This window comes from Dendrobates tinctorius, unplaced genomic scaffold, assembly GCF_039654945.1.
Source record: "Dendrobates tinctorius isolate UK_male_01 unplaced genomic scaffold, ASM3965494v1 ptg000070l, whole genome shotgun sequence".
NCBI lineage: Eukaryota > Metazoa > Chordata > Amphibia > Anura > Dendrobatidae > Dendrobates > Dendrobates tinctorius.
This window is the reverse complement of record NW_027361738.1, coordinates 16246768-16274291: the sequence shown is the minus strand read 5'-3', so window position 1 is coordinate 16274291 and position 27524 is coordinate 16246768. Positions and strand designations below refer to the sequence as shown.

Below are 27524 nucleotides of genomic sequence, written 5' to 3'. Positions count from 1 at the left end.
TGTGCGATAGTAGGCGGTGATGACGGGATGGGGCGGGCAGGGAGCCGGCAGGGGGTGGGGCTTAGCGGCGCCGTGCGCTGCATCGAATAAACGCTAGTGTGATACCAGCCTTAGTCAAACAAAAAGTGATGGTAACTGAGACGAGGAGAATTTTCTCCTATATATGTAATTCGCAAAGGAGATGGCTTCATTCTGTATTACAGGGACGCAAGTTTTACTTTAATTTCACCAGAGCGAAGGTAAAATCTGGTGAGATCTGGAAAATGCCAGCTGTGGGGGGTGAGGGAAGTGGATTCTACACAGCATATGAATGCTACATAGAGTTTTGGGCTGATTTGACTTATACTGCCGAAGAATGCAATGCGAGAATTTACTTATTTTTCTCATATATGTACCAAAAGAGAAATCACAAATACGCTACAACAGGGGAGGGGAACCTTTTTTCTTTCAAGGGCCATTGGGTTATTCGTACCATCCTTTGAGGGTCATACAAATCGCGCGCTAATTCCGCCCACAAAGTACATCCTGACGCTGGCACTGGTGTCAAGATGTAACCTTTCATTGCACGCGCGTCATCGCTCAGTAGTGAACGTTGCGTGCACGTGCTCACAGAGCAAAAAGAAAATAAAGAGCCAGCAGCCGGTAAAAAACAGCTGCTGGCCCAAAAGCTACGGTCCTCGGGAATCTGCCTCGGGAGGGCCGGATAACAAGGTCATCGAGGGCTGTAAACGGCCCCACCCCTGCTCTTTATTCCTGTAGTTCACTAATGCATCCAAATGGACAGCAAATCGGCAAAATGGAAATTAGCGTAGAATTTACCTGCCTAGAGCCTGAACTTTACTTCTTTCTATATAGTATTATTTATATGCTATGTGATATGATTTCACTGTGCTTTATGCAGTCCAGATATAGGAGTATGAAACAGCTGCTTGTAAAGGGTTAATTTGCTAGAGGAGCTGCTTGCAAAATGCCAATAAAAAAAAAAAAAAAAAAAAGAGGAAATCTGATGCCTGTAAAGGGTTAATATGATTATCTCACTACATACTATACAGTCACAAGAGAGAAGAGAGATGCTGTGACAGAAATGAGCCCAGTTTCTTTTTCTAGCCTCCTCCTGCCACTTTACAACACACAGGAATCCATCTTACATCTCTTCTTACAAAGCATGAAGGAATACAGCATTATAGATCTCCCTTGATCCCCTTTTGCACACACCCTGTCTCCATCCAAAGAGGCATCTCCCTGCTCAGAAAGAGGAAGTCACACGCAGCCGCCAAAACGGTGACGGGATAACGCAACTTCAGCCTTCCATTCTTAAAGGGCCAAAGTTATTACCAAAATTAGAGAGAATATTTGTAGTTTTCATAATTATCATATATGAGAAGTTTTGTATTTTGTCCTCCTTTTAATTCACAAACTTTTCTAAGAGGTGAAAGATCCTCTTTAAATGGAGCTCGGTGCATGGAAGACAACGTTTTACAGTGACTGTTGGTGGTACATGTCAGGACCATCACTTATAGGCTCCCATTGTGGGAAAAAAAACAACATACACTGCATAGAAGATAACAGTCTGCTGTGCTATACCACAAAGCAACAAAGAGCCGACGAAGGCCAGACGGACACTTTCCTTCTCTGAGTGAATGTGGTCTTTAGATACATTTCAAGACTGAGAATTCAGGGCACATATGGCAACTGGACACGCCTAAACGTTGTAGACTACTTTTCACAACTTTAATCAGCCAATTACTATATTTAAAATTTGAGTAAAATAAGGGAAAAAAAAAAGGAAGGACACAATCGCCACAGCTATTTCAAATAACTGTACCATATAGGACACAAACAAATCTAATCTATTCTAATCATGTAGTATTCAGATGTTCATCAGCGTAGAGAAAAAGGGCCCACACAGGAATATACATGACTCCTTAGCTAATCATGGGTAGGAGACCAAATACTTGAACATAGAATTCATAAAAAGCAGATAATACCACACAGGTGTAATCTTACAATGAGTAGTAAATGCCAGTCAGAAGCTGCACCATAAACTCGGAGGACACTGGTATTCTGTTCCTGACCCCAGTAAGTTTTCTTGCATGTTGTCGAGGATATCCACATACACAGAGCCTGCAAAACAGTATTAGCAACACATTTCACTTTAGGCACAAAAAAAACAAAAAACAATTAAGAAAAGAAAAAATAATGAAATAAAAAAAAATTATAATTTGTGTCCTTCCGTTGTGGCACCAATGTATATGATGGATCACCATCTATTCGGTTCAAGGCTCTTGTATGCAAGCATTGTCTAACACAGGGGTCCTGTAGCTCGGGAGCCACATGTGGCTCGAGGTCCCATGAATTGTGGCTCGCAGCTGTCTGATAGCTTGGTGCATTAGCTCCAGGTCTAGCAAACAGGTATGAAGAGCACATCTCAAAATGGTGAATTATGTGAGCAGCCCTGCACAGAAGAGCAGATCTGGATGCACATATACTGTGTTGGGGTTTAGAGATGTTTTAGGTGTGGTACGCTGGAGGATGGTACTACCTGAGAGAGGAGGTTCTTGAAGCTGGATGTGACAGTGTGTTGGGAGTCCTTGATGGGAGAATACTGAATGGGGGCATTGTGGGAACCCTTGGATCTCGGTGTACTGCTTTGGAGTGATTTCTGTGGAAAAGCTTTGGTTATCATTATACCTGTAATGGGGGCTTTGGTTGACACTACTTTGAGGGGGATGGGAGGTGGATGTGGCTCGCGACTCTCTCACCAGCTGAATGTGGCTCTCAAGGTCAGAAAGGTTGGGGACCACTGGTCTAACACAACTATAGTGCATATATCAAGATGGGCAAAATCTTAAAAGGATTTTTTAAAAATTGGTCTCTAAGCCAATAGGTATAACATGAGGGTCCCAATGTAAACAAGATTATGGGGCCCTCCACCGAGAATGTTTTTTTTGTATACTGGTGTCTAAAGTGCAGAAGGTGCTATGGACCCTCTTAGGTATTCAGGGTACTGGTAAAAATTCTACTTCAGAATCTCTTACAAATATTTATTTTGAGAGCACTATTGATTCCATGGTGCTGTACATGAGGAGGAGTTACATAGAAATTACAGATATAAATTAGAGTGAAGGTTCTAAATATGTTGCCAGCCTGTGGCATGATCCCGTTCATGATTAGAAAAGGCTGTCAATAGCATGCATGGTAGCACAAGACTCACACATTCACATAACAAAATAAATACTCAAGACACAAAGATATGGATTGAGAATAGGCCGTGATGTGTTTTTATTAAGAGCTACCATAAATAAATAATTTAATAAATATTAATATAACAAGCATAAATACTCATAAAATCCAGCATTAAAAATATCCAACGACCAACTCCACCCAGCAGGAGCTGGGCGATTATCCCTCTAATATAAACATCACGACAATTAAATTAACAGAACATTGGGGCGGGTGGGCGGGTGTCTTCTGTCTTGATCCGACGATGACTGACACCAGTCAAGCTGATCCCTCCTTATATAGCATCTGTCAGCCCCGCCTTCAGTGACAGCTGCCAATCAGATCACACAAAAAAAAAAAAAAACGGGAATACACCAACGGTCAGAACCAATTAGAATCTGCTCGTGCAGTGCGCACAGCTTACCCCTCTGACCTTTTAACATATACGTGACTGAAAAAACACCATTAATAACTCTCTTCATAGGACCATACTATAATAAAAATTAATTTGTTTAGGAGTCTGTGCGACCATGTACCCCCCCAGTCTAGAACTGGGGGGCCCCTCATGGTAGCACAAGACTCACACATTCACATAACAAAATAAATACTCAAGACACAAAGATATGGATTGAGAATAGGCCGTGATGTGTTTTTATTAAGAGTTACTATAAATAATTTAATAAATATTAATATAACATATAAAAAGCATAAATACTCATAAAATCCACCATTAAAAACATCCAACGACCAACTCCACCCAGCAAGAGCTGGGCGATTATCCCAACAGCCAGGGTCAAATTATTGGACCTGGCCCCCCCCCTACAAAGAAAAACCAACACATCACAGCCATTTCTCAACCAAATGCTGCAAACCCAAATTAAAGATATCCAGTCCTATGTCTGTTAAATGAACCATATCAGCTCGGAAAATACCTGAAGAAAATCCTTCGAGATCCATGTGCCTGTAAGAAAAACCACCTAAACTCCTTGTGAACTTTTCCATGGCTCTATTAATCCTTTTTCTGATTTTTTTCAAAAAATTTACAATCCTTTCCAGACCAGCACAGCATAGGAACTATTTCTGAAAATGCTATGCTGGCCGATGGGAACCAAGATTTAATCAGGGATAAATCCCTCTTCATTTCCCAAAGAAGATCCAGGGTTTTACTGTACCCAAATCATTACCCCCAGAATGTAGAATAATTAAATTTGAATTAGGCCAAATAAAAGCTAATTTTTTTAATTCGATAACGGTATTCACCCACTTTAAACCTCTCACACCATGCCAAAATATATGAAAACTGTCTTTGTCAAAAGATAAATTCTCGGAGTAAGATCTCTTGGATGCCCTCTTCTGGGCCCAATGAATATAAGAATGGCCCACAATCCAGATAACATGCGGACCTAAAAATGGATATTTGTCCTAAATAATGAGATGAGGTCTTACATGCAACTTATATCTATTCGAGTTCCATCTTCCCAGACGTTTGAACAGATTTTCACTCAATCCCGATCTCGCAGCTTCGGTAGCTGCATCGATCCGAAAAGAGTGAGAAGAAAACTTCAGATCAGACAGACCCAACTTACCCAAGCTATTTTTAAGGACTGCATTAAATCGAAACTTCGTAGCAAAATTTCCATGTTTATGAATGAATAAAGGACCGCTGATTCCAGGTCTTACAGATAACCATCTGGATGTATTATACACAGGACAAACATTTTTATTATCCAGCGCATTCAATTTGATGCAGGAACCTTTACCTGACTGGTCGGTTTTTGATTGAATAAACAAATTTTTGTTACTATTAATGTCGTTGGCCCTCAGTCCCAAGACCTCATTCTTTTTTAGACACATTACTGTATTTTTCGCTTTATAAAACGCTCCGGATTATAAGACGCACCCCAAATTTTGAGGAGAAAAATAGGAAAAAACGTTTTTTAATAAAATGGTGGTGCTTCTTATAATCCAGGCGTCTTATTGCTTACCGGTCTGTCCCCGGGTTGCTGTCGCCCACTCTGTCCCCGGCGTGCTGTCGCCCACTCTGTACCTGGTGCTGCCGCCACCGCACTGGGTCCTCTGGGTGCTGCCGCCGCCGCGCTGGGTCCCTCGGGTGCTGTTGCTGCCGCCGCCGAGCTGGGTCCCTCGGGTGCTGCTGCCGCCACCGTGCTGTGTCCCCCGGTGCCTGCCGCCGGGGGACACAGAAATTTCAGAGATTTCAGTGCCGAGATCTCCATCTGCGCTTGCGCGGCGGCCATTTTCCAGGAAGCAAGCCACTGCGCAGGCATGGATGGAACGGCAGAGACCCCCACGCAGCACGGGACAGAGCCCGGTGGCGGCGGCAGGCACCGGGGGGACACAGAGCGGCGGCAGCACCCGGAGGACCCAGCGCGGTGGCGGCAAGTAATGGACACCCGCAGCGGCAGCCCAAAAAATGTATGTTTGCATTGTAAGACGCACCCCTATTTTCCCCCCAAATTTGGGGGAAAAAAAGTGCGTCTTACAAAGCGAAAGATACGGTAATTCTCCAATTCTTAAAGCTGCGAAAAAAGCCAATAAAAAGGCTGCTCTAAACAAAAAGGTTTCAAACTCATCCAAACATACATCGGGCAAGATTATAGACAATTTATGCAATAAATTAACAGACATTGGGCGCCTAGCATCTGGTTTAGCTGAGCTGCGTCTATATCCTTTGAGGGCTTGCTTTATAGGAAAAAAATTAAGCAAAGAATCTTCTCCATATAACTTTAAGAAAAAGGAAACTCCTGCTAACATCTTAGATATGGAGGATACACCCAAATTTCTTGCAAGTAAGGAGTTAACAAAAACTAAGCCTGTGTCCACATTACTAATCCTAAAAATATGCTTTATTATTGTACGTTAAAACCATAACACTCGCAAAATACCACACAAAGTGTATGCTGATCCAATTAAGAGCTCTATTCACACTGAAGAAGGGATCGGGGGATAGGTGGCTTAATTGCCCCTGTATGGCCCTCAACTTTCCCCTGCCTAACAGCGGAGTTTGGCACCCTCTTGAATCGCAAATAGCACCCCCGCCCCATGATGGCTGTCCCTTATTAGCCCTGTTAAATGCTACTCTTCAGGGCAAAATTAAATACCAATAAGACAAAAGATGGTGGCCACACAAATTGCCAATCCTATACATATAATAACCATATATCATCCCACACCAACAAAATAATCTAAATGGGGAGGGTGAAGGGTACGCCTATATTCCCTATTTAAATATTTATTTATATTTATTATATTATTTAAATAGGGAATATAGGCCAAATTCCCTTTTTTCCCCCTTAAAATAAACAGGCTTGCTTATCGGTTACTGTTTGCATACCCTTCACCCTCCCCATTTAGATTATTTTGTTGGTGTGGGATGATATATGGTTATTATATGTATAGGATTGGCAATTTGTGTGGCCACCATCTTTTGTCTTATTGGTATTTAATTTTGTCCTGAAGAGTAGCATTTAACAGGGCTAATAAGGGACAGCCATCGTGGAGCGAGGGCGCCATTTGCGATTCAAGAGGGTGCCAACCTCCGCTGATAGGCAGGGGAAACTTGAGGGCCATACAGGGGCAATTAGGCCACCTATCCCCCAATCCCTTCTTCAGTGTGAATAGAGCTCTTAATTGGATCAGCATACACTTTGTGTGGTATTTTGCGAGTGTTATGGTTTTAACGTACAATAATAAAGCATATTTTTAGGATTAGTATTTTGTTTGTTTATGAGCTGTCTTGTGACTAATTCAATTTTTGACACAATTTTTCTGAGCCCGTGTCCACTTTACTTTTACTATAATCTACATTCATAGAGCTACAAAATTCTTTCCAAGCTTTCCATGCGGCTGAATAGCCAGCCCATGTATCTGAAGACAGCGAATTCCTAATCAAAGCCGGAATTACTCCCAGACAAGATCCCAAAGATGACAACACCGCAGGTCCAGGCTGCTCCCATGCCATCAGCCCCTGTTTGGGACTTCTGAAAATGCTCTAATTAATCTTTTTCTTGACACTACTTGAGTATGGTTTGAGAAAGGCCTCCTAGTAGGTCGAAACGTAACCATAGTATACTCATATCCTGGATTACGACATTATACCCACATTTTGGATACTTCTTTTGTCTGCGGTGTTACACTATTTGATGCATTTGAAATAAAATAAAAATCCAAAAATCTTCAGGATTTTTTGCAAGATTAATCCACACTTGAGTGCGACTGTTTATCTACTGACTAAGATCCCAAAGATGTTCCGGGCACTGCGTCCCTTCCGTCTCGGCTCCTGGAACCAGCGAATGAAAGGCTTCCCACTGATGGCGAGAAAGGGCATCAGCCACAGCGTTTTTAAAACCCTCCACATAGCGAGCTTTCAACCATTCAGCCTTAAACATAACAGCACTAAATGCCTGAGCAGCTTCGATGCCCTTTTGCACTTAGAAGACAATGTATTCAAAGCCAACACCACTCCTCGGTTATCCGAAAGAAACAAGATCCTCAAGTTCTTAAGAAGAGGACCCCATAGTGTCAGTGCCACTAAAATAGCATACAACTGTAAAAGAATTACATTCTTAGTTACCTTATTACAGACCCATGAGCCTGGCCATTCTGCAGCAGACCATTTACCATCAAAAAAGGCACCATAACCTAGACTTTGATCAACATCGGTGAACAGATGTAAAGCCTCCGCTGAAGAAAAATCAGATTGCCAACAACTGCGACCGTTAAAAGATCTAAGAAATTCCAACCACATTTCTAAGTCTGCCCTCATAGCAGAATTAAGTCTAATGTGACACCTAGGAGATTTTACCCCTATTGTCGCATCATAAAGTCTTCTCATAAACGCCCTACCCATCAGTAAAATACGGAGAGCAAAATTCAATGAACCAAGAACAGACTGAAGCTCTTTTAAAGTCGTCTTTTCTTTAGTTACCAACTGCAAAATCTGAGTCCGCAGACACTGAATTTTAAATAGAGGAAGCCTACACTCCATAGCCAAAGAATCTATAGTTATTCCTAAAAACTCCAAGCAGGTACTAGGTAAAAACATCTTTTCCTCTGCCAAAGGCACACAACCATTCTGAAATTTCTTTAAACTTCCTTAGTAACCTCAAGCAAACATCCGAACCATCTTCACCTATAAATAAGAAATCGTCTAAGTAATGCAGCACACCGCCCTACCTAACTGCTGTAGTACCCATTCAAAAACGAAGAAAAAGCTTCAAAGTATAGACACGATAGCGAAAAACCCATGGGCAAGCTTCTATCAAAATAAAAACTACCTCTGAATTGAAAACCTAACGAATTAAAGCCCTTTGGGTCAACTGGTAACAATCTGAATGCCGATTTTATGTCCGTTTTTGCTAACAAAGCTCCCTTTCCACAAGAAGTCAGCAAATCAATTGCCTGATCGAATGATGCATATTTTACTGAGGCCAGATCCTCATCAACCTGATCATTCAAAGATGTACCCTCAGGGAAGGAAAGGTGATGTAGGATACAAAAGCTACCAGATTCTTTTTTAGGTACTACTCCTAGCGGGGACAGCCTAAAGTTCTTAAAAGGAGGAGATGAAAAGGGGCCAGACATTCTTCCTAACTCTTTCTTTTACAATTTTCGTATTCACCACCTCTTCAAAAGTTTTTACGGAGGAAAGATTTTCAACCCAGCAACAGCCAGAACCCAAGAACTCAGGCACATAGAAGCCAACAGCAAAACCTTGAGCAATCAGCTCAGCTTTGTCCCGATTTGGGAATAGGTCAAGCCAAGGACGCATTCTTTCCAGATTCACTGGCGTCGATGCCTTTAAAAAGAAGTTCCCTGGAACCTGGCTGCTGCTGACATGGTACCAAGCTCTTTTTGAAGCACTTCGACATAGGGTGCGATCCCCCACAGAAAGAGCATTCATGTCGAAAACGACAGTTGCTCATCCATTTACATGTTGTCTCATTGAATGCGAAGCAGAAACCCTTTTTATTTATTAATCCTGGTGCATTCTGTCTGGTGAAATTACTCCTCTGGGGTATCATAAGATTGATCCATAATCCTACATCTTTAACACCCCATTTTAAAGAGGGATGAACGGAAAGCTTCTGTCTAAACATTTCATCATAATTGCACCAGGCCATACCGCCAAAATTGCGGTATGCCTCTAGTACAATATCCAAATGTTGGAATAGTCCTGAGCAGAAGGAAGGATGCTTCTCACCCAGGACTGCCGCATAAATGCAAAAGGATTGCACCCAATTATTAAAAGATTTAGTTGATAATTACCTTTTCTCATCCTGCTCCATCTTATCGTCCATTCTTTCCTGCCTAACAAAAGGTTCCTTGACAGGCAGCAAAGAAAAAATATCAACATATTCAAGAATACAAATTTTATCTTTTACAGTACTAAAGAGAAAGCCTAACGACGAAATTTCACATGCTAAAGCCTCCTTAAGGCAGCATTCAGAGACCCCCACCCTCTTTCTGGGTGTGGGTTCCCTAAACCCACCCACAGGGCGAACAGCCTCCCTGCTACTCCCACACTCAGGCTCTTCTAGGCTGTCATTAATAAACTTCAGTAAATCCTGCTTAAAATTAGATATTCTATTGTCCCTACTCAATACAGGTAAATCATAAGATCTCTCACTCGTCCGGTCCAGGGGAAGATTCTCAGCAGGAGAATCCTCTTCAGCACTTGATGCTTCCTGAGGTGGAGGACACTGGCGCCGCCAAACTTCTTTCCTTCAAGCCGGCGCTTCTTCATCCTCAGAGGAATCGATGACGTGCCAGGCCCCAGCCGCTGCAGCACATCCATCTTCATCGCTGCCTCCGGTCTCATGCGACAATTGGATCGAAGACTGCCCTGCCTGTACTGAAGCCAGGGCCACATCTCCCCCGGCGTCCCAGAGACTCGCTGGCACGGTGAGCTGTATCTTCCGATGCCGCCCTATGACGTACAGGACAGCAGGACCTGGCTCTTGAATTTTCAGCAGGTGGTGACTTCTTTCTAACGCTGGTCTTCTTTCGGGATACAAGCGGCTGCTGTGAGTAAGTGCTAAGGGTCTGCCTCTTTCGCTTAGGTTTTATAGCACCTTTTTGCCCGCACTTCTCTGCCACCGCTGGTCCCGTCTCTTCATTCCTAGACACGCTTTCAGCAGGCACCGCTCTTCTATCTTCCAATGTTGATAGAGGCTCTGATTCTCCCAAGCATCTCTTCAGCCACTGTTCTCCGTCGTCCTCCCCAGCTTTCTGCAGCATCCGCTCCAGGAGGGTCTCCATCTGTCTTCTGTCTTGATCCAACGATGACTGACACCAGTCAAGCGGATCCCTCCTTATATAGCATCTGTCAGCCCCGCCTTCAGTGACAGCTGCCAATCAGATCACACAAAAAAAAACGGGAACACACCAACGGTCAGAACCAATTAGAATCTGCTCGTGCAGTGCGCACAGCTTACCCCTCTGACCTTTTAACATATCAGTGACTGAAAAAACACCATTAATAACTCTTCATAGGACCTTATTATAATAAAAATGAATTTGTTTAGGAGTCTGTGCGACCATGTACCCCCCCAGTCTAGAACTGGGGGGCCCCTCATTCTGTAGTAGCCATTCTGTTGGCTGCATTCTGCTGACATAGCCAGGAAGTATGGAAGTATTATTGATGATCTTTTTTTACAGCTTTTCGGAAAAAATTGCAGCACCTTGTACAGTGAGTGTCTTAAGCTATTCAAGCCCTTTTATAAATCAAACGAGTTGTCTACTACTGGACAGTTCCTGCTTAATCAATTCTGGACCCCAGTAAGAAAAACAATGGATCCTCATTTTTTGCAGTAGTTGCTGTCCAATCGATGTGGACACCGGTGTTGTCGGAGTGCACGTGTCATTGTTGCACTACATACTCCACTGCAGCCAAAGAGCGGTCGATGTTTCGCAACAATTTAATAATATTCCATCAGGGCAGGCGTCTGCTTTGACAAGAGCGGCTGCATCGCCGCTTCAAGGGGCGAGCATCCATTGTTTTTATTTTAAATTAAACAGGGGGCTGTCCAGTTGTGGACAACACCTTTAAAGGGAATCAGTCACATGATTCAAGCTGCCTGAACAAAGGGCAGCATAATGCAGAGACCAGTTACCGCATTACAATCCTATGTTTTGATCTGAGACACTGCAGGGCTTTGAAAAAAAAAAAACAAAAAAAAAAACAAACACACAGTTTAAAGAGTGGCCATTAGTGATGAGCGAGCGTGCTCCGACAAGGCATTATCCGAGCATCCTTGAGTGGTAACAGAGCGTCTTTGGTGTGCTCAAATACTATGTTCGAGTCGCCGTGGCTGCATGTCCCGTGGCTGTTCAATAGCCGCAGGTATAGCCGGTTTGTTAGGCAATCCGTGCATGTGTTGCAGCTCTTGAACAGCCGCGAGACACGCAACCAAGGCAATTCGAACATTATCTTCGGTCTGCTCGAAAACTCTACTACCACTCGTGCATGCTGGGATAACACCTTATCCGAGTATGCTCGCTCATCATTATTGACCATGGATAAGGTCACTAGTCCAGGAGGTATGTCCTTGATGGCTTCTCCCTGCAGCTCAGCTAGACTGACCACTCTCTCCTTATATATGCACGTCGCAGACTAGTAAATTCTTCCTCGACTACTTTCCGCTATGTTTTTCTCTGAAACGCCAGTGTGTCTGACAGCTTAACAGATTTACTAATCCTGGTTAACTTGACATGAGCCCCATTTATATTCAGGGTTTTAGACACTTTTTTCACTGTGCATGAAGAGGAGAGTGGCAGAAGATTCTCCAAATGCGCCAACATTTTTTTTTTTAGAAAAATATGAGTATAAAAGTTGCTTACCAAAGTGTGCCAAATGTATTATCTAGTGTGAGATATTGTAACACATTTAGCTCATTTTACACCCTCTATAAAGTAAATGGGATTAGTAAATCTGCCCCCACCGAGAACATTTTGGTATAAGTAATGGTTTATACGATTTTTCACGTAGACTGCTAATAGTCATTTAAATGACTTTTTCCTTAGTTCATCTATGCTAAAAGACAGCCTTGGTCGCAAGCTTGCAGCTTACTAATGCTATGGGCACAAATGTCATCCAAAGTGTTAAAATCAGTCAAACCTTTATTATGCTGGAAAAAGCGGGCTGCCTGTATCTGCAAGCACGTAACACCAGATACTGAAACAGGCCTTTACTTTGCTCAGTCACACAGAATATTAAACTGCGCTGGGTCCTTTTTATTTTTCAAGCACCGGTCTGTCCATTAGCCACTATATTAATACTTGGCGTGCAGAGATGATTGAAATGTATTGAGATGAAGAGTCTAGTACTGCCAGGACTATTGACCGACTCCGCACTTAATTAGTTAGGTGATCAATACACTACAGTCAGCAACTGCTCCACCACAGTGCCGATTTCCACTTAGATGGCATTTACACTGTAAACGAGTGCTTCTGGACGTAAATAAAACTTCAGCTTTGTGTTGCGTTTCCTGTATTAAAAAGGTGCTGTCCACTCCTGACATTAAAATAAAATCAAAAGTACGAAAAAATAATAAAACAAAAAATATTATTATTACAACCCCACTGCTGCCACGCTTCTTATTCTTTCTGAAAAGGCACGTGAAGTCTGTTGCCAATCATTTGCTGCAGCAGTGACACCTTGGTCACCGTTGAATAAAGTGATTGGCTGCAGTGGTCAAATGCTTTTCCACACTTAACAAGAATTACGGAGACTGTCAGGAAATATCATTTTGGAGGTTTTTCTTTTCTTAAAATTTCAGAGACAGCCAACCCATTTAAATGAAATAAAAGGGAAAGCTTTGGAAACTCATTTTCAAATAACATGGCGTTAGGGTCCACAATATAGGGGTAGCATACAAAAAGTTGATTACATAGGTCACATAGTGAGAAACAAAAAGGAGTTTGTGATTGCAGGTCCATAACAAGCAACAGCACAAATCCTCAAAAAAAAAATAAAAAAAAAATAAATCATCAACATAAAAGGTCATATATAATATCACAGTCACTCCTAACTGAAGCTCTTGCCAATATCAGAATTTCTATTGCCCAGAAATAAATAATTTAACTTTTATTGTGATACTTAATTATATGAATATGTGGTTAAGTTATTGAAAAATTAGAGCCCTTTCAACAATATATCGAGGAATCGTGTTGAGAAGATTTACTATCCACATCAGTACTCAGAGGTAGAACTCACCACGCCAATAAAAACGTCCATGGTTGGCACTCGAAAGATGACATCCTGAGCACCTCTTGGAATACTGGGATGGCACGACATTGTGGGATGCCTAGTCAATAGACCTCATGACCTTATGGGGCCATAAATGTCACAAGAGGTGCCCAAGATTTAGGCCTTCAAGTGCCCTTGTCCAGCTGGCACAGAGGATTACTGAAGTGGACACCAGAGGATGGTCCTGTGAATCTTTTTACTCAGTTTTATCAGAAAACCTTGTTGTTATTTTTCAGGAATATCTAACATACACATATTATGCTTCTTTTTGTCCTACAAAACACTTCTGATCATCTACATTGTGCCAAGCTAATCGGACTCCCTGCAGTGACCTCTTGTTTCAACAATCCATCAAAAGTAAGGGTACCGTTACACTTAGCGATGCACCAGCGATCCCGACAACGATATGGATCGCTGGTGCATCGCTAAGTGGTCGCTAGTGAGCGGCCACACAGGCAGATCTCACCAGCGACATAGCGGGGGTCGCTACTTACCAGTCAGACGCATCGATCCTGACATCCTCCCGCCCGCCTCCACGCCTCGCTCGTCGGCGCCACAGGAGGCGCAGCAGGAAGTGGCCGACGAGGAATGGTCCAGGACGTTCTCGCGCGACCAATGATGAGCAGCGGGGGAGCCGGTCGGAGGTAAGTATCACATGCAGCGATATCGCTAGCAATATCGCTGCTACGTCACAAAATCGGTGACTTTACAGCGATATTGCTAGCGATATCGCTATGTGTAACGGGGGCTTAAGGATGAGTCCCGTGTTAGATTAATTACCCCTTATAATTGTCAGTGGAAATCGTTCACAGAAATAATTTCTAGACATTGGGACATCTTGCATTCTGATCCCATGCTCAAAAATATTCTTCCCAGTAAACCTCTAATCGCGGCCAAAAGGGCTGATAATCTTCGGGACTTGCTTGTGAGAAACCATTATTCATCTCAAGGAAAGACAAATGATACAAATTTAACACAACTAAATGGCTTTTTTCCTTGCACCTTTTGTAAGGGATGTTTGTGAAATCCAAGGAATTTATTAATTCTCAAGGCACTCGTACCTCTAAAATCCATTGCCGGCTCACGTGTGCATCGAAAGGGGTTATTTATTACACCCAGTGCCCTTGCAACAAGACTTACATTGGAATGACAACTCGTGAGCTAAAAATCAGAACAAGGGAACACATACGTGATATTGAAAGGGCAAAAGGTACAAAAGATGTTACGTCTTTAAAAACTGTTCCTAGACATTTCTTTCAGTTTCACGGGTGTATCACAAGTAAGTTGCAGATTAAGGTCATTGATCAGGTTACTCTAGGACAACGGGGTGGTGATGTATCAAGAGCCTTAGCAAGAGTGGAAAGTCAATGGATTTATAGATTAAATACAGTTACTCCCATGGGCCTCAATGAGAGTTTCGGATTTGGGTCTTTTTTATAGGATGTTCTATTCCCGTTTATTATGGGTGTTGGGTTTTTTTAAAATATTTTTTATTAATGTTTTTCTTGCTTTTTAGTTGGCGTAATTTTCAACCTGCTGTGCCGTTCCTGGTCGTTTATGTGGCTATGAGGTCATGAAGAGTGACATATGGGACTATCTTCACTTTATATGGACACATCAAGAGAAATTTGCCTTTTTTTCTATATTTTTTATTATTTCTATGCATTGCGTAACATGTTCACTTGTTTATGCATATTTTAATAACATGTGTATTATCCACTTTGACATGTTTTGAGGCAATGACATCTTGAAGATTGTTTTCTGTAATAATTTTCACTTTTGGAGAATGTCTTTTAATCACATAATATTATGTATATTTGTTTGACATGTATATTTATTATATACTTATTCACTATTTGATCTTTAGCACTTGTCACTTTTTTCTGGTATTTATGACACGCTATGTGACACGTTATGTGTATAGGCATATAATTAACCCCTTAACCCCCAAGGGTGGTTTGCACGTTCATGACCGGGCCAATTTTTACAATTCTGACCACTGTCCCTTTATGAGGTAATAACTCTGAAACGCTTCCATGTATCCTGGTGATTCTGACATTGTGTTCTCGTGACATATCGTACTTCATGTTAGTGGTAAAATTTCATTCAAATAACTTGCTTTTATTTGTGAAAAAAAACGCAAATTTGGTGAAAATTTTTAAAATTTCGCAATTTTCCAATTTTGAATTTTTATGCCCTTAAATCACAGAGATACGGCACACAAAAAACTTGATAACTAACATTTCCCACATGCTTACTTTACATGAGCACAATTTTGGAACCAAAATTTTTTTTGTTAGGAAGTTATAAGGGTTAAAAGTTGACCAGCGATTTCTCATTTTTACAACACCATTTTATTTTTAGGACCACATCACATTTGAAGCCACTTTGAGGGGTCTATATGATAGAAAATACCCAAAAGTGACACCATTCTAAAAACTGCACCCCTTAAGGTGCTCAAAACCACATTCAAGAAGTTTATTAACCCTTTAGGTGCATCACAGGAATTTTTTTGAATATTTAAAAAAAAAATGAACATTAACTTTTTTCACAAAAAAAAAAAAATACTTCAGGTTCAATTTTTTTTATTTTACCAAGGGTAACAGGAGAAATCGGACTGCAAAAGTTATTGTGCAATTTGTCCTGAGTACGCCGATACCTGATATGTGGGGGGGAACGACTGTTTCGGCACATGGCAGAGCTCAGAATGGAAGGAGCGCCGTTTGACTTTTTCAATGCAAAATTGGCTGGAATTCAGATCGGACGCCATGTCACGTTCGGAGAGCCCCTGATGTACCTAAACAGTGGAAACCCCCCCACAAGTGACCCCATTTTGGAAACTAGACCCCCCCAAGGAACTTATCTAGATATGTGGTGAGAACTTTTAACCCACAAGGGCTTCACAGAAGTTTATAACGTACAGCGGTACAATTAAAAAATCATATTTTTTCCACAAAAATTTTCTTTTCACCCCCAATTTTTATTTTTCCAAGGATAACAGGACCCTAAAAGTTATTGTGCAATTTGTCCTGAGTACGCTGGTACCCGAAATGTGGGTGTAAACGACTATTTGGGCGACTGGCAGAGCTCGGAAGGGAAGCAGCGCCATTTGACGTTTTTGGCTGAAATTGAAATCGGACACCATGTCGCGTTTGGAAAGCCCCTGATATACCAAAACAGTGAAAACAAATGACACCATTTTGGAAACTAGACCCCCCAAGGAACTTATCTAGATGTGTGGTGAGCACTTTGAACCCCCCCGTGCTTCACAGAAGTTTATAACGCCCAGGCATGAAAATAAAAAAATCGTATTTTTTCCACAAACATGATCTTTTAGTCACCAATTTTTTTATTTTCCCAAGGGTACCAGGAGAAATTGGACCCCAAAAGTTGTTGTCCAATTTGTCCTGAGTACGCTGATACCCCATATGTGGGAGAAAACTACTGTATGGGCACACGTCGGGGCTCGGAAGGGAAATAGTGACGTTTTGGAACGCAGACTTTGATGGAATGGTCTGCGGGTGTCATGTTGCCTTTGGAGAACCCATGATGTACCTAAACAGTGGAAACCCCCAACAAATGACACCATTTTGGAAACTAGACCCCCCATGGAACTTATCTAGATGTGTGGTGAGCACTTTGAACCCCCAAGTGCTTCACAGAAGTTTATAACGCCAGGGCATGAAAATAAAAAAAACTTTTTTTTCCACAAAAATGATATTTTTGCCCCCAATTTTTATTTTCCTAAGGGTAACAGGAGAAATTGGACCACAAAAGTTGTTTTGCAATTTGTCCTGAGTAGGCCGATACCCCATATGTGGGGGTAAAACACTGTTTGGGTGCATGGCAGAGCTTGGAAGGGAAGGAGCACCATTTGACTTTTTCAATGCAGAATTGGCTGGAATTGAGATCAGACGCCATGTTGCATTTGGAGAGCACCTGATGTGCCCAAACAGTGGAAACCCCCCAATTATAACTCCAACCCTAACTCCAACACACCCCTAACCCTAATCTCAGCCCTATCTCTAGCCCTAACCCTAGCGGGAAAATGGAAGTAAATACATTTTCTTTTAATTTTATTATTTTTCCCTAACTAAGGGGGTGATAACGGGGGGTTTTGATTTACTATTTATGGCGGTTTTTATGTTTGGCGGCTGTCGCACGCTAAAAGACGCTTTTTACTGTAAAAATAGTTTTTGCATCACCACATATTGAGAGCTATAATTTTTCCATATTTTGACCCACCGAGTCATGTGAGGTCTTATTTTTTGCGGGACGAGTTGGCGCTTTTATTGGTACCAATTTTGGGTACGTGACATTTTTTGATCGCTTTTTATTCCGATTTTTGGGACACAGAATGAACAAAAACCAGCGTTTCATGAATTTCTTTTGAGGAGTGCGTTTACACTGTTCCGCCTGCGGTAAAATTGATAAAGCGGTTTTATTCTTCGGGTCAGTACGGTTACAGCGATACCTCATTTATGTCGTTTATGTTTTGGCGCTTTTATGCAATGAAAACAATTTTATATAAAAAAATAATTATTTTTGCATCGCTTTATTCTGCGAGCTATAACTTTTTTATTTTTTTGCTGATGATGCTGTGTGGCGGCTCGTTTTTTGCAGGACAAGATGACGTTTTCAGCGGTACCATGGATATTTATATGCGTCTTTTTGATCGCGCGTTATTGCACTATTTGTTCAGCGGTATGATAATAAATTATTTTTTGCTTCGTTTTTTATTTTTATTTTTTAAGGAGTTCGCTAAAGGGGTTAACTAATGGGACAGTTTTATAGGGCAGGTCATTACGGACGTGGCGATACCAAATATGTGTACTTTTATTGTTTTTTTTTTATTTCCAAAAAATGAATTAGGGAATTTTTTTTTTTTTTTTTTTTTAATTTAGCAATTTTTAAAAAAAATTATTTTTACACTTTTTTTTTTTAAACTTTATTACATTGTCCCAGGTGGGACATCACTGTTCTGTGACAGATCAGCAATCTGTCACAGGCACTACACAGGCTTCCTCCTTGCCTGCTCTTTGCAGGCATGAGGAAGCCAGCTCCCTGCAGGCCCCTGAAGGTCCCCATCACCATCTTGGATTCGGGGACCTGCAGGGATGTAGCCCCCCGCAGCAGCGCTGCACATTGCGCTGCTGTGGGGGGCTCAGGGAAGCACGGAGGGAGCCCCCTCCCTGCCGATGCTTCCCTTTAACCCCCGGTACACTGCGATCGTGTTTGATCGTGGTGTGCAAGGGGTTAACGTGTTGGGGGCGGTCCATGACCGCCCATGACACATTGTGCTGGGTGTCAGCTGTGATAATCAGCTGACACCAGACCACGATCAGCGGCGCTCACCACGTTGGCGCCGCTGATCGCTGTGACGTACTATCCCGTCCCTGGGAATTAAGTTCCAGGGCACATGGACGGGATAGTACGTCACATGACAGAAAGGGGTTAATTATGCACTTCATAAGGGTGGTGCTGTAATTTACACTTTTGACAAGCAATGTGACACGTAATGTGTTTGCATATTATACATAGGCATATAATTCATTATGTACTTCATAATGGATGTGCTGTAATTTACACCTTCATATCTACACTTATTTGAGCATTGTGCACATTGTCTTCGCACTTCACGCTGTAGACACAGCGCTAGTCTTTAACCATGGTGCACCTGCACAGCCTTCCCTGACATCGGATCATCCGGCTGACGGCAATGGGATCGCACTGCGCATGTGCCGTCTCCATGACGGCCGTGGTCAGCTTGCGCTCTACTGCCGCCTGGCATGATGGTCCTGACGGATGTCTGGGCGGCGGTGCATGTGCCACCTTCTTCATGGTTCTTAATCCAACACAGTCCTGGGCGTCAGCACTCTGCTCAGGTGATTTAATGAGCCGGTATTATCAGGGTTTTTCATTGGCCAGCGTTCATTTAAATAGTCAGAACCCTCAACCCGCAGCACACCTCCTGAGGAAGTCTTAACGAAACGTGCGTTGGGGCGACAGGGCCAGCGTTACTCTCCATTATTGCCGATTTATGTAAGTATTATCCATTACTTACCTAGCGGTTTACATTGGTGAAGTCACAGCAGACTAGCAGCACTCATGGGAGCCTATGAAACTATGTACAGTATATAAAATTTGTTTTACACTGATGCACTTTAATATATATCCTAGTCCCTTTCATGTGTAGTGCACATTACCAGATATTGTCTGTTTGTGGTCCCTCTTTCATTTGCATTTGCAAAAGAAAAAAATATTGAAAATTGAGTCGCTATGTAAAATGTTAAATTCATATAATAGCCATAAAAATTAACATGTCTCTGATATTTTGGCACTTTGCAGTTCTGACATACTTTTTGTATTTTACATCAATAAATAATATTTTGTGACATACTCTGGGTGGTGTTTTATCCACGAATTTTGTTTTTTTGCTTATTGTGATAAAACTACGCAGAAAAAAACACAACTTGTGGATAAACCGTTAGGGTTCTGTATAATGTAGACAGCAGTTTATAGTATAAAATCCAGTGACAGATCCACTTCAAAATCTCAATTTAATAGTCTAGACTAGAAAGGCATTCAGCCTACTTTGATGACCAATTTTTTAAATCTTTTTTTCCTTCCCATTACTGTGTTTACTTCATGTATGGGTGAATTCTATCCTGAAGTAAGCCAACTAGTCATTCATAGGAATTTTTTTTACATTTAGGGAAATTTCACGTTGACGTCTTGTATGATTTGTAGATATGGCTGTAGTGATGAATTAATTCATTCATAAGCCAGTGAAATATAGCTCATTAATGAATGGCAGCCTTTTATACATGTGAATTTTCTGGCAGATGGATCTGAATTGGTATTCCCCAGCCTTCAGTCCTCAGTGTTCTTCTTTCAGCTTTCATGATTATGGATTCCACTAGGCTGATTTCTATGGCCTTCAGCTAAATTGGAAAAAATAGGAACCATCTTGCCTGAAATTCTAAAGAATTTTGTTATGTTTGCATCAAACCGTGATATCTGTTAACACCAAGATATATAAACCGTGGGGAAAATAATTTGATACACTGCCGATTTTTGCAAGTTTTTCCACCTACAAAGAATGGAGAGATCTGTAATTTTTTATCATAGGTACACTTCAACTGTGAGAGACAGAATCTTAAAAAATCCATATACAGATTTTCTCCAGATCTTTCAGATTTTGGGGCAGTCGCTGGGCAACATCCAAAGATTTTTTGTTGGGTTCAGGTCTGGAGACTGGCTAGACCACTCCAGGACTTTGAAATGCTTCTTTCGGAGCCACTCATTAGTTGCAGACAAGGTGATTTTCTGGATTTGTTTTCTCATTTTGACTCTCATAGTTGTGGTCTACCTATGATGTATGATCTTTTTAAGTGGGAGAACTTGCACAATTGGTGACTGACCAAACACATTTTTCCCGTGTGTGTGTGTGTGTGTGTGTGTGTGTGTGTGTGTGTGTGTGTGTGTGTGTGTGTGTGTGTGTGTGTATAAATAACATTGAGAAATAGAATATCAAAAATAAAAATAAAATTCAGAAAATCACATTGTATAAGTTATATAAATTTGCATTTTGCAGTGAGAAATAAGCATTTGATCCCCTACCAACCGTTAAGAGTTCTGGCTCTTACAGACCAGTTAGACGCTCCTAATCAACTCGTTACCTGCTTTAAAGACAGCTGTCTTACATAGTCACCTTTATAAAAGACTCCTTTCCACAGACTCAATTGAACAGTCAGACTAACCTCTACAACATGGGCAAGACGTAAGAGATTTATAAGGTTGTCAGGGACAAGATCATAGACCTGCACAAAGCTGGAATGGGCTACAAAACCCTAAGGAAGACGCTGGATGAGAAGGAGACAACTGTTGGTGCAATAGTAAGAAAATGGGAGAAATAGAAAATGACTGTCAATCAACATCGATCTAGCCCACCATGCAAAAATCTAACCTCGTGGGGTATCCTTGATCATGAGGAAGGTGAGAGATCAACCTAAAACTACACTGGTGGAACTTGTTAATGAGCTCTAGGCAGCTGGGACCACAGTCACCAAAAAAACCATTGGTAACACATTACACGGTAAAGGTTTACAATCCTGCAGTGCCCACAAGGTCCCTCTGCTGAAGAAAACACGTGCAGGCCCATCTGAAGTTTTCTAATGAACACCTGGATGATTCTGTGAGTGACTGGGAGAAGGTGCTGTGGTCAGATGAGACAAAAATTGAGCTCTTTGGCATTAACTCAACTCACATTGTTTGGAGGAAGAGAAATGCTGCCTATGACCCAAAGAACACCGTCCCCACTGTCAAGCATGGAGGTGGAAACATTAGGTTTTGGGGGAGATTCTTTGCTAAGAGCACAGGACTACTTCACTGAATCAATGGGAGAACGGATGGAGCCATGTACTGTAAAATCCTGAGTGACAACCTCCTTTCCTCCGCCAGGCCATTAAAAATAGGTCCGTGGCTGGGTCTTCTTCTATCTATGGATGGAGATATATATACACACACACACTGTCAGGACCCATTTTCGGTTTGCCCCATCTCATACAGGAGGTAACTTCAATGATAATAGTGTATTAATATGAGGTTCCACAATGTATTGATTTTCAAAGAGAGAAATCCACGTAGGATGGCAAAAATAATGTAGTCTTACCTTGAGGACATCTGGCACAAGGATCGGAGGGACGGAGCTGGCATGAAGTTTAAGGCAGAATTATAACACAATAGGAGAAATGACAACACTTCAAACCTGGAGGAAAACAGATACAACACTGTCACTACAGGAGCCCCATAAAGTAACAAAACAATATTCCGTAGTGACAGGTCTTCACGTCAAGTTTATTTTTTTATTGATGTTTAGCATGTATGCCGGAACAGAAAGTTCCTGACTAGTGATGAGCAAACGCATTCAGATAAGGTGTTATCTGAGCATGCTCGCATGCTAACCGAGTGTCTTTGGTGTGCTGGAATGATATGTTCAAGTCTTTGTGACTGCACATCTAGCTGCTGTTCGACAGTCGCAACCCATGCGGGGACTGACTAACAAACAGATAATCCCTGCATGTGTTGCAGCTGTCGAACAGCCGCTGGGACTCGAACATATTATTCCAAGCACGCCCAAGACGCTCGGACAACACCTTATCCAAGTAGGTTCGCTGATCACTAGTCCTGACCATCACACCAGACAAGTTAATAGGGCTGAATTGTGAAACAGAGGCCTAAATAGTGTACTTCTGGCCTCAATCGGGAAGGTACATGCCAGCATATCTCAAAAAAAAACAAAAAAAACACGTAAACAGTCAACAATGCCATTTCATGCTGCAGAATCCAAATGAAAAAGGTTTATGATAAACCCCTAATTGTGATGGATGTCACTGTATTGCAGCGTTTATGGGCACCCGTTAAAAGTAATGTGTCATCACATAATCCCCTATGGTTTCAAAGGGATTCTTCCATCAGGATTTCACCCCAAAAAGTATTAAATATGAAAACGTAGCTCTTTCAAAAACAAGTCCAGCAATATCTTTACTTGGCCACTCCCTTCCTCCTTTACTGAGAAATCAGCATTTGAATTGATATCCAAATGAGGCCGAAGAACTACTGTGAAGCCTCTGTCACTCCAGCTCTATTCCCTGCCCAGCACCTCCTTCTCTTGCTTGACTGACTGCTCCTTTGCCTGAAGTGACCCAGCATAGAGGCTGCCAGTTAAGCAGGAGGCAGCGGCGCTGGGTGGGGAATAGAGCTGGAGTGACAGACGCGTCCGATTTTAAACCTCATATCAATTCAAACACGGATTTCTTAGTAACAGAGGAGGACTGGCCACGTAAAAGGTATTGCTGAATTTGTTTTTCAAAGTCCTACATGTGCATATAGTTTAGACCTAACCAGAGTGGCACATTGTGCCTGGATTGGCCGCTGCACATTGCAGGTGTCACACCTGGACCCACTGGTTCTGATGGACAGAACTTCCAGCAGACTATGGGAGTGCTGTGCTGTAAGTCCTGAGGGCACTGTCAGGGGCCAAGGTGTCACTGCCCTTATGGTAGAAATGCTCATCTGAATGCGATCTGACAACAAAATAATGAAATATAAAAATTCACCCATCTATAAAAAACAGAAGTATTTACTAAAATCAATCTAATTTTCCATTTGCAGCTTTTGCTCCGTTTCATAAAACCACAATAACAAAGCGTCTGTGATTACGGCTTACCATAGAAGAATAGCAGTAACACTACACATCCTTATTTCTATAGGCAGTACACAAATAAAAGGGGTTTCAGCACATAATGCCAGACAGGAGATGAATTGTTTTTGTCTGAAGTGCTCCGTTTCCATTATGACCGCATATAAATGCAGATCAAAATTGCCTTTGATAACCGGTCTCCTGCAATGTACTGACAGACATGACGTGGTGCTTCGCTGAGAGGAGAAAGCCATCCCTAGCCCCAGCTAAATGTACGGTTTGCTTTTCTAGACCAAAATAAAATCATAATCGCAATCGATCATTGCACAGAATAAACATAAAAACAGTATTTGAAATATTAACTGTTTAGATGCCACAACATTAAAGAGTCACTTTGGCGTTTGGACAAATTATTTTTTACATATATTAATGTAATCTTCAGTTAATAAAGTTAGAACAACTCTAATCCCCACTGTCTCAATGAGGGAAAATGAAGAGATCCCAAAAATATACTAAAAAACAAATTAGTTTTATTATAATAGTTTAAAATACAAAAATAAAAAAGCACAATGCTGTCCAAGGGACACGGAGCAAAAAGATATAAAACAAATGTAATATCTAACACTTGTAAGTGCAATGCAACATACAATAATGCAAATATGAAATCTAACATACACCGATGTACTATAGTATATTACTAGCTGAAGAGCCCGGTGTTGCCTGGGCATAGTAACCAACTGTGGTTAGTTATAACAAATTATAATGATTATATTGCACATAAAAACATTTCACATATATTCAACGATTACCCAAGTATTGATAGTATTTTATTTTCAACTGATTCAAAATTTTTGGTTTTTCCTTTCGGTGCAAAGATGAACAGATTTTTGGCAGTTCCAACTCTTGAACAGACCACGTAAAGTTGACCATGAGAAAAGCATGGAGATTGCAAATCGATCCCTACTACTTTCAAGGACTGTCCCTGACCATTGTTAATGGACATTGCAAATAGCAGTTGAACTGGAAACTGGAGGCGTTTAAAATCAAAAAATAAATCAGCTGGAATGAGTGGAATTCTTGGCATGAAAATGTCCTCTCCTTTGGCACATCCTGTTTCTGAGCTGTGTATCTAACCCTATCCTGTGTGATACGGACGACTGAGCGGTGTACCTAATCCTATCCTGTGTGTTACTAACTGCTCAGCCGTGTATCTAATCCTATCCTGTGTGATACTGACTGCTGAGCCATGTATCTAATCCTATCCTGTGTTATACTGTCTGCTGAGCCGTGTATCTATTCCTATCCTGTGTGATACTGACTGCTGAGCTGTGTATCTAATCCTATCCTGGGTGATACTGACTGCTGAGCTGTGTATCTAATCCTATCCTGGGTGATACTGACTGCTGAGCTGTGTATCTATTCCTATCCTGTGTGATACTGACTGCTGAGCTGTGTATATAATCCTATCCTGTGTGATACTGACTGCTGGGCTGTGTATCTAATCCTATCCTGTGTGATACTGACTGCTGAGCGTGTATCTAATCCTATCCTGTGTGATACTGGTCTCCCCCTGCAGTCTGTGTCAGAGGGTGATCTGTGTTGGCACGGCAATAAATTGTGTTATTTCCAGCTTTACAGAAGGACGATAACACCATAGAAATGATAAGAATAATAGGCCAAATTTTTTAGTGAATTGGAACGCGCGGGGTTAAAATTTCACCTCACAACATAGCCTATGACGCCCTCGGGGTCCAGACGTGTGACTGTACAAAATTTTGTGGCTGTAGCTGCAACTGTGCAGATGCCAATCCCACACACACACACACACACACACACACACACACACACACACACACACACACCTTTATATATTAGATTATGCCCATGCAACATTATATATCCCATGGTAAATGCAAAACATGCAGTAATGCACAAGCGCTCTCAAAATTTGTGTGATACAAGCTAAATAACCATGTGAAAAAAATGCATATACTAGCACATGAACACAAGCGCTCTCAGTATTCATGAACACAAGCTAGATAACCATGTGGAAAAAATGCACATACTGGCATATACTAGCACACAAATGTAATCATGGAATTGACACAAGCGAAACCGCTGTGATATAAGCACCACCAGAGATAGAACCAACCAAGGTATAAACATAAGTTGAATAAGGAGGCATATTACCTGGTCCAAAGACACATGTTGCTCAGCGTCCCCTCACCCCGACACGCGCTTCGCCGCCAGCTTCTTTCGGTAGAGTCTTAGGTCTGCAATCTTACTTCATTTCCAGCATCTCAAGTTTGAGATTTTCTCTTTTGTGAGAGTGTCTCTCTCAGTAATATAGTCTGCTTGCGAGTGTCTCTTAGTAATATAGGCTCCTTGCGATGTGTGTGTGTCCAGGGTACTAAGGTATTCAGCAGCTGACATAGCAGCTTAGCTTCTAGCCTGCACTATTTTACTCTTCATGTACTTTCCTCCTTTTCTACAACCCATTTTCTCTGCCCTCCTTGGGACTTTGCATGCTTTCTTCCCTCTCGAGATCAGATGAGATCTAAGTGCAACCCATGCTGCTATAATCATCTAACACTGAGAAGTGGGAAAGGGCGCAGAGAGAACTGACAGATTTGTATCAGTGTTGCAAAAGCAGGTAGCTAAGAACATGCAGACACAATGCATTCGCAAAATGGGAGAAAATCGCAATAAAGGCCATTTAGTTAGATGGTTAAAGCGAAGCAGTCATCTGGACATTACAACACTAACTAATGGCATGTGAGTGAAGAATCTGTAATCCTTATAAAACCCATACCTTGCTTGTAGAATTTTATTTTGACATCTTATAGAAATCCAGCGTTATTGTTTTGGTTGCAAGTGCAGGGATGCAGGTGCTGCACTCTCAGCTCTCCTGTTTCTCATCTTTTTCCCAGCTGGATTCTGACGGACATGTTACTCCCGTCTGCCTCCACCGCTCGAGATTTTGCAAAGGTGCTGTCATTTCCCCAAGGTCATCTCCTCAGTGTAGTCGGCGCATGCGCAGTAAGTTCCTCAAGACATTGTGAGACCCAGAACCTATTGATCGGCACTTGAGCCACCCTCACTGAAGAGACAATCTCACGCAGTGAAGGCAGGTCACTGAGACGGCAGGCAGCAGCCGTGAAAAAGTGAGATGCAGAAAAGTTGGAAGTGAATTGCCGCGCACCTGCACTTCCAACTAATAGATCCATGCTGAATTTCTAAGATGTCAAAACAAAATTCTACAAGCAAGGTATGGGTTTAGTAAGGATGCAAGGGTCTGTACTCACACGCCATTAGCTCGGGTTCTAATATCCTGTTGACGTCTTCCCTTTAACTTTGTATTTAAAAAGCAAATGAAAATGAGCCTGGATTTATACGGAATGTAACAATGCTTTTACCGTTCGTTAAAACAAAAGGGAAATCCAGTCGTAATGATTTTGCTATAGGTCATTAGTGATGAACGAGTGTTCTCGGATACGGTGTGCTGAGAGAGTGTCTTCGACATGCTAGAAAACTATGCTCGAGTCGTTGTGGCTGCACGTCTCACGGCTGTTCGACAGCCACAATAAGGGCCGGGATGTAGGCAATCCCTGTATATGTGTTGTTGCTGTTGAACAGCCGAGAGGCATGCAGCCACGGCGACTCGAGCATAGTTTTCGAGTACACCGAAGATACTCGTAACGCACGCACATGCTTGCTCATCACTAGTGGCACGGATGAGGTCACTGGCCCAGGACATAATAGGTCATCGCTCCCCGGGAGAGGATTTAATTGCCCGATCTGTAATGAGGGCCATCACTGCCTTCCAGAATC

The 27524-nt window shown here is 41.9% G+C and overlaps 1 protein-coding gene across 4 annotated transcripts in view; it reads right to left on the bottom strand.

The window, feature by feature from the left end:
- The window catches only part of HYCC1 (hyccin PI4KA lipid kinase complex subunit 1), a 143829-nt gene that overhangs the window by 14640 nt on the left and 101665 nt on the right, over positions 1-27524 (bottom strand). For all 4 annotated transcript variants that reach the window (XM_073581429.1, XM_073581428.1, XM_073581431.1 and 1 more), the window contains 2 exons: positions 22164-22259; positions 2008-2124 (listed from right to left, as the gene is read on the bottom strand). In XM_073581429.1, the coding sequence (XP_073437530.1) occupies positions 2008-2124; positions 22164-22259 (213 nt within the window). The remainder of the gene's footprint in view (positions 1-2007; positions 2125-22163; positions 22260-27524) is intronic.